The 14,824-nt window shown below is 31.5% G+C and overlaps 2 protein-coding genes across 2 annotated transcripts; both read left to right on the top strand.

The window, feature by feature from the left end:
* Window positions 1-4,194: 4,194 nt before the first annotated feature.
* On the top strand, window positions 4,195-8,700 carry LOC117904828 (nucleolar protein 56-like). Its single transcript, XM_034817599.1, has 8 exons — window positions 4,195-4,469; window positions 5,737-5,951; window positions 6,071-6,228; window positions 6,506-6,693; window positions 6,795-7,047; window positions 7,371-7,519; window positions 7,613-7,747; window positions 8,144-8,700. The coding sequence occupies exons 1-8, from the start codon at window positions 4,265-4,267 to the stop codon at window positions 8,509-8,511; spliced, it is 1,671 nt and encodes a 556-aa protein (XP_034673490.1). The 5' UTR covers window positions 4,195-4,264; the 3' UTR covers window positions 8,512-8,700.
* A 1,512-nt stretch (window positions 8,701-10,212) lies between these two features.
* On the top strand, window positions 10,213-14,688 carry LOC117905228 (adenylate kinase 4). The gene is made up of 6 exons (XM_034818178.1): window positions 10,213-10,435; window positions 12,518-12,663; window positions 12,767-12,886; window positions 13,001-13,168; window positions 13,367-13,456; window positions 14,361-14,688. Exons 1-6 carry the CDS (start codon window positions 10,324-10,326, stop codon window positions 14,460-14,462), a joined length of 738 nt encoding a protein of 245 aa, XP_034674069.1. The 5' UTR covers window positions 10,213-10,323; the 3' UTR covers window positions 14,463-14,688.
* Window positions 14,689-14,824: the final 136 nt, after the last annotated feature.

Raw genomic sequence — 14,824 nt, 5'->3', positions numbered from 1 at the left:
GCATGAGAGCATATGCAAAAAAACAAAACCAATGTCATTCAAAGAAAAAGGAGGCAAGCAATGTCATTGTCTTTTCTTCATGGCTCTTGTATTTATATTTCATTTCTTAGCTAAGAAGATTAGATAAATCCAACAGAAAAAGAAAAGGTCTTTTATTTAATAATTAACCTTCCTTATCCAAATTGTAATAAGATTATAGATTTGGAGATTCTCTTTAAAAATGGTTTTATTTTTTTTATATTGCGTATAAGTACACAAAATTTTCTTTAAAAATATTTTTCAAACAAAAACTTTTTTTTTTTATAAAAACAAAAATTAAGAGTATGTTTAGTTTAAAAACAGTTTTTTGTTTTTAAAAATAAAAAACCGTTTTTTAAATCTTATAACACCGTTTGGTCATTTTTCTCTCAAAATAATTTTTAAAAACAAAGTGAAATAAATAACAAAATTTAAATAATAAGTAAAAGTTGTTTTCATCAATTTTTAAAAATAAAAGGAAAATATGGGTTTGTTTGATTATAGTTTTCAAAACTTATTTTTAAAAACTGTTTTTTATTATTTAACTTTAAAACAATTTTTAAAAATAAGTTTAAAAAAACATAGCCAAACAGACTCTAATTGTTGTTGTATGAATTATTTTCAAAAACTACTCAACAATCACACCATGACATCCAATTTATCGAGGAAAGGAAAACATTTGAAAGTAAAATAATTTTAATGATAATATTTAGAAAATTAGAGTGCGTGTTTTTTTTTTTTTTAAAAAAAAAGCCCGTGAAAATAACATTTAATTGTTTTTTAAAAGTTGTTATATATTTTACTTTGTTTTTAAAAATTGAGAAAACATAAAATAATAACCAAACAGTGTTGTGAATTTTACAAACTGTTTTCTATTTTTAAAAATAGAAAATTGTTTTTAAAAACTTTATCAAATAGACTCCTAAATACCTTTTAAAAATATTTAAAATTTTTATTAAAAGAAAAGGAATAAAAATAAACTCGAATAAACATGCAATAAAACATTTACTAAATTTTCGAGCATGTTTGGTTGCTGTTTTTAAAAAACTGTTCTGGAAAACAGTTTTTGATAATAGTTTTTTGTATTTTCGTAAAAAAAAAAAAATTGTGTTTGGAAACTGAATTTTAGAAAACATATTTTGTTCTCAAAAACAAAAAGAACATGTTTAGTTGAGTTAATAAAAAAAAATTATAATAAGTAAAACCAAAAACATGTTTGAAAGTTTTTTTTAATTAATAAAGTGTTTTATTCCATTAACTTGATATTATAAATATATAAATAATTTTCATAAGCAATTCATTCAAATTTTAAAAAAAAAATTTCATTTTGAAATTTTTACACCGGTTATAATTTTCTTAAACAAATGATGACTTTGTTACCATGTGTAAGTATATTAATTTCAATAATTTAATGAATAAAAAAGGGTTTACGGGTGAGCGTGTGGTGGTTGAGTGAAACTCACCTTTGTGGAAACAGAAAAAACAGCTAAGAAAACACAAAAAGAAGGAAGAGAAAACACGGAAAATAATATATTTCTTTGAACAGTGAAAAAACAATGAAAACGTCTTTTTACTGTTATCAAAAAAGTGGTTTTTGATAACACAGAAAACAAAAACACACCCCCTTTCCCAAACAAGTTTTTTGTATTTTTTGTTTTCAAACACAAAAAAAAAAAAAAAAAAGTTCTTAAAAATAGGAACCAAACAGACCCTTCATCATTTTACAAAATATTAAGGCCTATTTGGTTGCTATTTTTTAAAATTGTTGTGGAAAACAATTTTTGAGAACAGTTTTTTTGTGTTAAAAAATTGTGTGTTGGGAATTGAATTCTAAAAAACAGTTTAAAAAAAAAAAACATATTTGGTTGAGTTAATAAAAAAATAGAATAAATAAAACAAAAAACATATTTGAAAGTTATTTTTTAAAAATTAATAAAGTTTTTTCTTCCATTGATTTGATATTATAAATATATAAATAATTTTCATATGCATAATTCATTTAAATTATAAAAAAATTATTTTATTTTGAAAATTTTATACCAGTCATAATTTTCTTAAACAAATAATAACTTTGTAACTATGTGTAAATATATTAATTTCAATAATTTAAGGAAGAAGAAAGGGTTTGCGGGTGAGGGTGCGGGATGGTCGGATAGAGCTTACTTTTGTGGAAACACAAAAAATAGATAAGAAAACACAAACAAGTTTTTTGTATTTTTTGTTTTTAATAACATAAAACAGTTATTGAAAACAGAAACCAAATCTTTAATATTATTTTGTTATTTAAAACTATAAGAGTTAAAAGTTTCAAAATTATATATATATATATCATTATAATGACTTAGATTAAAACTTTGGTACCACAGATTTTTCCAAACATCTTTTCGGTTCTTAATTCATATGAAAAATCAAATAGATTAAATCTCAACTACAATCTTTTTATTCTAGGTTGGGCTTGTAAATTGGGCTTGCGTCTGGTTGTTTCGGCTCCTTAAGGCAGCCAAGGCCCCTTTCCCGAGCCCAAACCAACCAACCATCCAACCCAATTTATATATTTACTTACTAATAGCACCACTATGCTTTTGTTTTACAACAAGAACTTTAAATTTTTTTTGTGATCGCAGTGTTGCGGGTTTTTCAGGTATTCGCCTTGACCCAACCCTAATGTTATGTTTGGTTTCTGAAAAGTATAAAAGAAAAAAAAATTATAAAAAAAAATAGTTTCTCATATTTGATTTTACTATAATTTTTTTTAAAGAAAATTAAATATCATTAAAAATAGTTTTTTATACATTTTAAAATTATTTAATAATTATATAATGGAGGAATTTAAGTGAAATGAGTTTGAAGAAATATATAAAAATAAATCATTAATTTGAAATTTATTTTTTATTTTCCTTCATTTTTTCATTCATTTCACTTTTCTTTTATATTTTATTCCCTTCATATTTTCCATCAAAATTTTCGTGAACCAAATATTAAATAAATTTGAGAATTTTTTTAATATAGGGGACAAGATGGTAATACTATTAACTTCACCCAATGTTTTATATTAGATGATGTTTCATAAATAAATTAAATAAACTAAATATGTTTAGTTAAATAACTTTAAATTATTTTTAAAAAACTTTAAGTATTAAATCAAAATATTTAATTTATTTTCAATCTTAAATTTTTCACCCGAATGAGTGAAAGTATATTTTAGAATTATGATTTTATATCCATAATTCATTTTAATAATAAATATTTCATGGTTATCTAATGCATTTAAATTTTTTTAATTATGAATATTTTATAAATAAATTTATTACTTAAAACTAATAAAAATAAATATGAATTTAAATCAATGGGGATAAATACTAATTGAAATTACTTGATGTAAATGTGCCGATATCATAATTTAAACTCGATTTTAAATTAATTTTATGAAAAAAAAAAACTCTAATACTCAAAGTAAAAAATAAATTATAAGAAATATTAAATCTTTTTTTAAATATATTTTTAAAATAAAAATTAAACTTCATTAATCTTACTTTTTTTTTTACTTATTGAAACCAGTCTTATAATTTGTATTTTTTTTCAATGATATTTCTTCAAAAAAATTTCAACACTTCAGATATTTTTATGAATTTAAAAAATTTTAAAACTTATATCTTTTATATATAAACTTCCTTTTTTTCTGAATAATTTTAAAAAATTAGTTTTAAATTTAATTTTAAGTGCATCATTTAATTTTGTTACGGGATAAAAGCGAAAATGTTTTTTGACTCCTTGAAAATAAGAGATGGGTTTTACACTTTGTTTTCTGCTTCTTATTATTAGCTAATTTTATTTTTATTTATTTATTTGAAAAAATAGATGAGTGTGACCCAAAATTCTTTTGCCACTAATCTGGAGCTAGAATTTCCCAACCCGGCATAGGGAAATCCTATTCTGGAAATGAATCTGGGTGCATCCAAACATATCGACTCCAGTGGGCTCATCACATAGCAAAACTCACTATCGGGACCCACATATTCCCACGCATTCATGACCCTCGGATCAAACGAAATCAACAACATCACATATCCCATCTGACGCACACCAGCCGTCCGATACATTCCACACACAAGCCGAACATACACACAAGATTTGACCATCATTGCCCAAACACAAAAACCCTAAACCTCTCGTCCCCTACTTCGCCGATACATATATGAAGGTTTTAGGGGGACAAAAGCTTTGAGTCTCTCCGTGCCAGCTATCAATGGCGCTTTATCTTCTCTACGAATCGGCTTCTGGGTACGCTCTATTTCTCGCTCATGGGCTCGACGAAATCGGTCAGAACACCGAGGCGGTTCGGAGCTCCGTTTCGGATCTGAACCGATTCGGCAAGGTGGTAAAGCTGGCTGCTTTTCACCCGTTTGAATCCGCTCTCGATGCTCTGAATCAATGCAACTCAGTGTCTGAAGGTGAGAATTTGCTCGTGAAACCTCTATGCCATCTGTGTATTACTGGGTTTGAATGAGTTTTGAGCTATTTAGTTTTTGGTCTGTTGTCTTTCGTTTGGTTTCTGGGAATCTAGGGTAACGAAGAGAAAGTGTTCATTATTGTGCTTTATGGTGTTTCGGTTGTGTAAGAGTGAAAAGACCTAGTGAGTCTATTTGGCTTGGTTGAGCTGGAGGCGTTTTCGTTTTATTGCGTCTTAAAGAAATCAAAATCTGCAACTTTTCTCGGCAAGCAACTGTGGATTGTGACTTGTTTGATTTCCTGTTCCGGTTGGAAATTGTGATTTTTTCGGAAGGTTTCTTTTATGCATCAGATTGGTTTGACTGGTCTGAAATTTGCACCGATTTTTTTTCTTTTTTTTCTGTAATTTCTTTAGAGCCAGATGCTGTTTCTTAGTCATTCCTTTTCTTGATGGTAGTGATTTTGTGTTTCATTATGTGGTTTTTTCGTAGGTTGTTTACGCGTTTGATGTTCTTAGTTTCCAACAATATAAGCATTGTTTGATTGTCTATATCTGTTTGATTCCTTGGAATGAATGAAGCGTAAGGGAAGGGGAAAAAAATTTTCAATGCATGTTTTATGCCATTTTTGTTAGCACAAAATGGAAAACTCAATACAACTAAAAGTAAGTTTTGCAGTGATTTTAGAAAATGTTTTTAACATTTTTAATACTTAGAAGGTAAAAATTTTCAAGTGTTAGAAATATTAGAAATGCTTCCAAGAATCACTTTCAAACACACTCTAATATAAGAGTCTAGTTGGAAGTGTTTTTAAAAAGTACTTCTAGTCTAAAAAGTGTTTCTGAAGAAAAATCAGGCATGGAAAAATTTAGAAAATACTTTCAAAAATTTGAAAAATCACTTGTTGTGGTTTGTGGAGAAACACCTTGAAGGTTATTCTCTCAAAACATTTCTATAGAAAACACTTCCACTAAAAACACTTTAAAGAAAAATCTACCAAACACACTCTTCAGTCTGATGTCATTTTAGGTGGGGTTTGTTTTTGTTCTTCTCTCTCCTTCTAGGTCCTTAATAATTGCTTGGTTTTCCTTTCATAACCATGTTGCTTGTTTATCGGTATTTGGGATTGCAGTGGTGCTCATTCTGTTGATGGTGTTGAATGTGAGGTTATTGGTTTGGTTCTGGCTTAGCATTACTGTATTATTGTTTGAATGGCTTTGTTATTCCTTTTTGGGGAGTATAATGGACATTTGTTTGAATGGATTTCCAGGGCTTATGACTGATGAGTTGAGGAGTTTCTTGGAGCTTAATCTTCCTAAAGTCAAGGAAGGTAAGAAGCCCAAGTTCAGTTTAGGAACTGCAGAACCTAAGATTGGATCACATATCTTTGAAGATACTAAAATTCCTTGCCAAAGCAATGAGTTTGTTCTTGAGCTTCTCCGTGGTGTGCGGTTGCATTTTGATAGGTTTATTAAGGATCTCAAGGTTTGCTTTATTTATTTTTTCCCTCAAAATATGCTTCTGCCTTTTTGTGTATTAAACAATTAAAGGGTAGGCGGTATTTTCTTTGCAATTTCTCTTATAGTATTTATTTTTCCTTGTAGCCTGGAGACCTAGAAAAGGCCCAACTTGGTCTGGGACACAGTTACAGCAGAGCAAAGGTGAAGTTCAATGTGAACAGAGTCGATAATATGGTCATTCAGGCCATCTTCCTTCTTGATACTCTTGATAAAGATATCAATTCCTTCTCCATGAGAGTCAGGTTTGTTATTAATATTCGTCCACAAACCTTGTCTTTGGTGATTGTTATCTTCAATCCGACATATATTATTTATTCCTTCGGAGCTAATCCACTGGTCCTGTATTTGAAACAATTTGAATACGTTTAGAATTTCATAAAGCATATTATCAGAATGTAAAGTAGTTATTGCATTTGCTATAAACTGGAGTAAAATTCTGGTTGCCAAATGGGAGTTTCTGGTTGTTTTCCTATTTCTTCTTGTTGACTTGGTGGTTTTCATATGATTTTCAATTTGCAGGGAATGGTACTCTTGGCATTTCCCCGAGTTGGTGAAGATAGTCAATGACAACTACCTCTATGCCAAAGTTGCAAAATTTGTTGAGAACAAGTTGGAGTTGTCTGAAGACAAAATTCCAGGCTTAACTGAGATCCTTGGAGATGAAGATAAAGCAAAGGAGATTGTGGAAGCTGCCAAAGCATCCATGGGTAGACCTCTTGAATTCATCTCCCACATAAAGTCACATGTCTTTTTTCTATTCATTGCCTATTAAAAACAATTATTTACTTGGGGTTTCAATTTTTTGCAGGACAGGATTTGTCCCCAATTGACTTGATTAATGTCCAGCAATTTGCGCAGAGGGTAATGGACCTCTCTGAGTACAGGAAGAAGCTGTATGAATATCTGGTTACTAAAATGAACGACATTGCACCCAATTTGGCTTCTCTAATTGGTGAAGTTGTTGGGGCACGGTTGATTTCTCATGCAGGTAGTCTCACTAATCTTGCAAAATGCCCTTCCTCCACTCTTCAGATCCTTGGTGCTGAGAAGGCTCTATTCAGGTACTAGGTTAATTACTCGAGGATCTCTTAATTTGGTATGGTTGCTGAGGAGTCTCATTTAGTAGTCTACTTGACGGTTTTGACCCATGTGCATTTTCCTTTTAAGGGTTGGAATTTTTGTTGTTCAATACAACATTAAAGTGACTGTCCTCTGGCCTGCTTAGGGCCAAATTTGTACTCTTTTTATTAAGTGTGTGGCATCTTGCATTTATAGGAGCTGTTGGGTATAGTTCAATCTTTTCAACATTGCCAATCATTTCATTCGAACGTTTCAACGTTTCTCCCCAGAAGTGTCAATTTCACTCATTTATTGTTGGTTCCAGGGCATTGAAAACAAGAGGGAACACGCCAAAATATGGTCTAATCTTCCATTCTTCTTTTATTGGTCGTGCATCTGCCCGGAACAAGGGACGTATGGCTCGTTATCTTGCAAACAAGTGTTCCATTGCTTCTCGTATTGACTGTTTTGCTGGTAAGTTTCTATAAATTCTTATATGGTCATTTCATTTCTCATGGATGGCAACTTTTTATCTGATAAATTTGTTGCACAATCTTCTGTGTGCAGAGAGTAACACCACAGTTTTTGGGGAGAAACTCCGTGAACAAGTTGAGGAGCGACTCGAATTTTATGACAAGGGAATTGCACCTCGGAAAAACATTGATGTTATGAAAGCTGCCATTGAAATTACTCAAAACAATGGTGAGCTATATATGGAAAACATCATAGTGGTATTTTTAATATTTCAATACTTGATGCTGAACTATCAGTATTTCCAAAACATCTATTTTGTTGTGGGGGGAACTGGAGTGAAGACAAATGATCTCTCTGAATCTTCACTCTAATTCCAGCCCTTTGATTCGTTCGGGGTTCTTGATCTCCACATCTTTGGATGCTCATCTGTGTGGCTGATGATTGCTATAATCAAACATACTACCACTGCTTGGATCATTGTCTGGTGGAGTGGCCTTTGGTCTCATGATAACTGCTAGATTTAATGCATTAGCTTTTACCATTATTTACCTGTTTGGGTTTTACTTCTGTTGGTAGTGGCAGTGTCTCATTTTCTGTTCATTCTGGCTGTAATAACATTTTCAGACACGGAGGACAAAGCAACCACTGAGCCTTCAGCAAAGAAAAGCAAGAAAAAGAAGTCTAAAGTCGAGGCTGCAGAGGATGGTGAGCCCATGGTTGAGGATAAACCAACTGCTGCTACAAATGGAGATGCTTCTGATGAACCCAAAACTGAGAAGAAGAAAAAGAAGGAGAAGCGAAAGTTGGTAGAAGAAGAAGAGCAGGTTCAGGCTGTGGAGAATTCAATTGGTGTGAACGGGGTTAACACAGAGGATGGAACAGCAAAGAAGAAGAAAAAGAAGAAGAGCAAGGATGAGGATGGAGAGGGTCTTGCAGCTGCCAGTGAAGGTAAGAAGAAAAAGAAGAAATCAAGAAGCGAAGACGATGATTAAATTTTGATCGAGTAGTTTAAAATTCTGGTAGATATCTATCTGGGCTGCAGTTGTTGCATAAGTTTGAAATTATGATGAAATTACGATGAAATTTAGGCACCTAGAGCTTTCCTAAATTATGAACTTCAATATCAACTCTTAATGTGTTTTTCTCCATATCTTTAATCTCATGGGTTCTTTTTCTTTTAATTTTTATTTTATTTTTCTTTTATATGGGGTGATGAAATCCTCAAAGAGGCAGCAGTTCTCCCTCTGTTTTCTTTCTTTGTTGTCAAGTCAAAAAGTATTTTTTGAAAGCAAAATGCTATCTGTGTTATTGGTGAAGAAGGTCTTCTTAGGCGCTGAAGAGAAAATTTGAATACAACTTTTTTGGTTGAAGAATGATTGTTTATGTTTTTGCTTATTGTTAGAATCCTTTCAAAAAGTTCTGAAAATCACTTTGCATTAATAAAAAGATTGATTTCGTAGAATAATTTTCAAACCTTGTTGGGGATTGATTTTAGTGGGTGTATGATGAATTTTAATGCTTAGTTTAATATTTAAATTAAAATATTAACCAAGGTAAATTTTTATATATTTCTTCTTAGATATTACAAGTATTTTATAATTAAAACATTAAGTAAATAAAATTATAAAAGTACATAACTAAAATTTTAAATTATTTTCTATATTATAATTAAAAATAAATAATTAAGTATCCTTTTAAGTATACGTTATCTCTCAATTTTTAAAAAATAGAAAAATAATAGCAAATTTTATATTGGACATAAGAACTTCTAGAAACTTAGATTGAAAAAGTAATAATTTTAAAAGTTTTATTTATTTATTTAAATTGAGGTATTAAATTCTATATTATAAACATGTTATGATTAAAGCTAATAATTAAGGATTATTTGATAATTGTTTTCAAAAATAATTTTTAAAATTTGTATGAAAATCTAAAATGTTTTTAATTTATTTTTAATATTTTAAAAATTATTTTTTATATACAATGTTGTATTTTTAATTATTTTATATGTTTATATTATTATTTCATAAAATAATTTTTAGAAAATAAGTAAAAATAATAGAAAAATAATTAAAATATTTTCTTCAAATACTTCCTATTTTATATTCTTAAGAACATAAAATAAAAAATAATTTTTAGTTGTAAAATATATTTTTTATATTTTTTGTTTTTCTCGAAAATAGTTTTCAAATGAGTCTAATATCCTTTGAATATGCCTTCTTTTTATTAATTTTTTTTATTATATGAAAATTTTAAATTTATGAAAGTAATTTTAAAAAACATGAGATAAATTTATAATTTATATATAAAATATTCAAAGTTTATATGGAAATTTATAGTTTTAAAAATAAAACAAACAAATAATAATTAATTAGGATTTTAAAAGTTAAAATAAAATTAATTTGGAAATATTTTAAAAATAATATTTTAATAAATTTAAGATATAAAAACAGTTAAAGAGATTAGAATACTATTAACGAGTTGTTTGTATTAATTTATATAAAATTACATTAATTTTCACTGTTTTTAACTTAATATGACATGAATCCGAGCACATGGGCCATTGCTACCCTAATTTCCATCTTCATCATGCCTTTACCTAATAGGTCACATTTTCCATTTCCCACCAACCAAACAGATACAAAAGGGTAAAATGGTCATTTCAAAAAGTAATCTGGTGAGGCCCCTGCTTGGGTTTGAAGCAGTGGAACCACCCCAGAACAACACCTACCTTTCACGAAACCCAGAGAGCTCTCTCTACAAAATCACACTCTAGGGCGGGAAATACCCTAGGAAGATCGAGAATGGCGACCCTTTCGGCGAATTTGGAGGATATTCCTTCTGTGGATCTCATGACGGAGCTTCTTCGTCGCATGAAGTGCTCTACCAAGCCTGACAAACGCCTCATTCTAATCGGTGATTGTTTTTTCTTTTTCTTTTCCTTTTCCTTTTTATTTTTTTAGCTTTTAAATTTCATGTTATGTTTTTTGTTTTTTTTGGAGTAGCTCTGATTTTTGGTGTCTAGATCCGTGAATTTCTCGTGCTTATGGTGAAAATGTTGCATATTTACGGGTTTCATGAAGGATTTCAGGTTTTGTTGTCGGTATTGTTGATATGCGCTGTGATTTGAGAGGTCTTGAATTGCTATACCTTCTTTATTAAGCGTTATCCTTTGTTTGGCTGCCGAGAAAACTGAGGAATGCTACCTTTTTTTGTTGGTTCCTGTTTAACAAACCGTAAAGAACATGGGTCAGCGCAGGTGGATGGTTGAGTGAGTTAGGCTCAGTTGAGTGAAGTTTGTGGTTTCCTCACCACCGTAATATTTGAAAATTCTAAGAATAAAAAAGTTTGATTGGTGTTTTCTTTTTCCTGCATTTTCTCACCAACCAAAAGAGCCTCAGTCTTTCTGGGCGCTTAGTGGTTAGATCTGAGATTTGAACGTCAAGGGAATCTAGATAAAAGAAAGGAAAAAGGCAAAAAAACTTCAGTTGTGAATAGATATCTGAGGGGCTTGTTTTTTCCGGATCTGACATCTGGGTTATCAAATTTTCCTTTTCTTCTTTTTCTCTTCCCTTTTTTTATTTTTTATTATTTTTATTTTTATTTTTTTAGTTTTTTTGAAAAGGGACACATAACTTAGAGCAGTGGACAGTTGGAGAGGGAAGGCTGGATTCTGATCGGAAGATACACTAGTGAAGAAGTGATGGCTCTGTTATTCAACAATTTGATTGATACTATTAATGATACTATGAGGACGTCAACAAGCTTTCTGATTCTGTCCAAAGAACCGTAAATAATATTAATTTCAGCAAAAAAGTACAAAAACTAATAACAAGATAGAATAGTTGTCCTAAAAATAAGTGGATGACACATGTCACCTTGTTTTTTTTAATGGGTAAACAATGTCAGTGTGTCACCTTGTTAAGGCGAGGCTTGTTTTTAGGTTGATCCGCTCCTTATTATGTGGACATGTTTGCTTCTTGCTTGGGCCCAAGTTATTTTTGTTTTCTTTATTTTCTTTCACCTTTTGGATTTGTGAAGATATTGGAACGATCCAATCTTGTATTGCCTCTTCTCCTCTCTTTTCATGAGATGTAGGAGTTGAGAGTTGCATGAAGAGATTTCAACTTCTACGTTTTTTGGAATATAATAAATTTATTAGATACATTTAGAAGCTTTTGTTTAGATATTTGCATTGTTAGTTTATAACTGATGTGCTGGAAAAAGGTGTTCTGTTATGTTTAACAACTTATATGTTCTATATGTTTAGTTAACTAATACTTTTTAACAATATGAAAAATAGTAATATGTTTTCATCTCCTTGGTGACGAAACTCCACACCCATAGTGTCAGACATTTACCTACATGTGTGACCATTGTTTAATTCACAAACACGCGATAAACATTTGTTAGGCTTTCTTCTTTGGTCTTATGACTAGCTATTATTATTCGTAACTTCATTATTTTATAACTTAAAATATTTGCTCAACACTACATAGTTGCTGGTGTCATGGTTCATATGTTTGGTTTGACCACTGAAAACTTTTTGTGATTCTGCTACATAAAAAAGAAATATGAATACAAAGTTAAGTGATACATCCCAGACTGTACAAATTTAAGTTGTATATCCCTAACAGCACATTGACAAACAATAAGCATTTATAGTTGTCTTCATTTATAGAATCTGGGAAGTTATCATGGCATGTACCCTTGTGCAATTTTGTCCTGTGTGCTCTAGTGTACTTTTTTGTTATTATATTGCACATACCTTTCTTTGCCTATAAAAAATGTACCCTGGGTGCAATTTTATGTTCAATTTGACAAGTGATATGGTTCCCAAATATGGTATAATTATGCAATACAAGAATGGGTTTCATTTCATTTGTCAAGTAAACTTAAAGCATGGATTGTTAATGGGGTGGCTTGGTTTCCATGGTTAAGCATTCTTTGAAAGACTTGTTGTATTCTTGTAGTCACGAAAAACTGTATGATTGGCAGGTCCACCCGGATCAGGAAAAGGTACCCAATCACCAATTATAAAGGATGAATACTGCTTGTGCCACTTGGCTACTGGTGATATGTTAAGAGCAGCTGTTGCTGCTAAAACCCCTCTTGGTATTAAGGCTAAAGAGGCTATGGAGAAGGTCAAATTTATTTTATAGTTTACTGTCTTATAATAATGGTATCCAAGTACTTCTTAATCTTTATTGTAGATTGCTAATAGGGTGTTTCTTAATGGTTTCCCAGGGTGAACTTGTTTCTGATGATCTGGTTGTTGGCATTATAGATGAAGCAATTAAGAAGCCTTCATGTCAGAAAGGCTTCATTCTTGATGGATTTCCGAGGACTGAGGTCCAAGCACAAAAGGTGTTACGTCGTCTCATCTAGATGTGGATATGTCACTTGAGTAGTTATTGGTCTCTTCAGTTCGAGTTTCTGTGTATGTCATCTTACCATACTTTTGTTTTTCTTTTTGGACAGCTTGATGAGATGCTTGAAAAGCAGGGTGTTAAAGTTGATAAGGTGCTGAACTTTGCAATTGATGATGGGATCTTGGAAGAGAGAATTACAGGTCGTTGGATGCACCCATCTAGTGGTAGGACTTACCACACAAAATTTGCACCTCCGAAGGTTCATGGCATTGATGATGTAAGAAGATGTGAATATTCAAAATTTTACTTTAGTACTAAATCCATGCTCACATATTTGTGCTAAATATATTGGAAAGTTAAACTCCTTAAATCAAGCTGCTGCTGATTTTAGTTGGCTTTTTAGTGATCTTATATGCATCACTATTTTATGCGATTTTTGCTGAAAATCATTCTGTTTTGTTTTGTCCTGTTGAAGGTCACTGGTGAACCTTTGATTCAGCGTAAAGATGATACTGCTGCTGTTCTCAAGTCAAGGCTGGAGGCATTTCACAGGCAAACGGAACCAGTATGTTTCTTTTTCTTCCTTGTACTTCTATTTAAAAAATTAGATCTTCAACGTGTTGATACACAGAAAAATGGATGAATTTTTCCAAGTACAAAATGTTCATGTGGGAGGTGTTTTTGCTAGATGCTTACTGTTTTAATAATACATTTCTAGAGCAAAGTTAAGTTGCACAATTGGAAGTTCCCTATACGTACCAATTGTTCGAGAAGAAAGTGCCTTACAAGTGTTAGCCTGATTGCTAATGATATTGGGGGTGGGGGACGTATAGAGCATTGAATCCATTTCACATGCCCCCTTTACGTCTGAAGGGAAGCAGCAACCATGTAAATTTGAATGATTGGTGTGTGAAATTTTCTTGCAATTGTCATCTAACTATGAGCCTCATTGCCAACAAAGTTGCCTCTTGATCTGCACCATGTTCTAAGCTTCCCTACAGTCCAATATATGATAATCTTCAATTTTGCTTATAGTGGGGCTATTACGATAGTTAACCCATTGATCACTCTGTGCAACGTGGGGGAGTTCCTATCACCCAGATCCATTAGGGTTGAAAGGGGCTAAAGCCTAAAGAGATACGATCTGGTCTGTGATCTTTTATTAGATGGTCTATGTATTGATTAAGGGGAAAATAGAAGAGCCTCAGCCTCCCATGTCTTGGTTCAGTGCTTTGACATTTCTCATAGAATCTTAATATTCTTTTTCTTCCCATGGTCTTTACCAATATCTACAACTATAAATATTAAATTGGCACCTCCATCAATCTGTATACCATTTAAGAACAATGTACAATGATCAAATATGACGGCACACTCATTCCTTGGCTTTTGCCTTACTCCTAAAAGTCAAATTTTCATTTTCATTTTCATTTGCACCCTTGATGAGTTTGTTTACATTCCAACTGCAGGTAATTGACTATTACACCAAGAAGGGCATTGTCGCCAACCTTCATGCAGAGAAATCCCCGAAGGAGGTCACGACTGAGGTTCAGAAGGCCCTTTCTTCGTGAAAACGGGTTTTAGCTTTTGTTTATTTTTTTATAAATGGATTAATACGCCCTTTTGAACTCTGGGATTTTTGCTCATGTTTACACTGAGCTGTCACTGGATCCTCAGGTCTATCAGTCGTCTTCCATTGCTTCTCCCTTAACTGCAAATTTCGGCTGCTGTTGGTTATTGTAACTGAGTTAATTCCAAATAAAATTTTACAGATGATGCACTTCCTTTTTTGGGTCACAAATTAGAATTTCAAAAAGGATTCCAGGTGGTGTTGTTGCAGATAAACACTCTGCTCATTGTGTTTTGCTGCAGGAAGATGAAAGCCAAGGTTTTCAGCTTTGCTCTCTCTGATTTGGGTGGTGTCCTGCAGCTG

The sequence above is a fragment of the Vitis riparia genome, chromosome 17 (genome assembly GCF_004353265.1).
Source record: "Vitis riparia cultivar Riparia Gloire de Montpellier isolate 1030 chromosome 17, EGFV_Vit.rip_1.0, whole genome shotgun sequence".
Taxonomy (NCBI): Eukaryota; Viridiplantae; Streptophyta; class Magnoliopsida; order Vitales; family Vitaceae; genus Vitis; species Vitis riparia.
Note: the sequence above shows the minus strand (reverse complement) of the source record. Positions and strands in the feature narration are given on the sequence as shown.

Bases quoted from the DNA above. Each gene is read 5' to 3' on its own strand.
- LOC117905228 (XM_034818178.1), top strand. From the start codon at position 10,324: ATGGCGACCCTTTCGGCGAATTTGGAGGATATTCCTTCTGTGGATCTC. The intron at 12,664-12,766 runs GTCAAATTTATT...ATGGTTTCCCAG, and splicing joins CTAAAGAGGCTATGGAGAAG to GGTGAACTTGTTTCTGATGA. The intron at 13,169-13,366 runs GTAAGAAGATGT...GTCCTGTTGAAG, and splicing joins AGGTTCATGGCATTGATGAT to GTCACTGGTGAACCTTTGAT.
- LOC117904828 (XM_034817599.1), top strand. From the start codon at position 4,265: ATGGCGCTTTATCTTCTCTACGAATCGGCTTCTGGGTACGCTCTATTT. The intron at 7,048-7,370 runs GTACTAGGTTAA...TGTTGGTTCCAG, and splicing joins GCTGAGAAGGCTCTATTCAG to GGCATTGAAAACAAGAGGGA. The intron at 7,748-8,143 runs GTGAGCTATATA...TAACATTTTCAG, and splicing joins TGAAATTACTCAAAACAATG to ACACGGAGGACAAAGCAACC.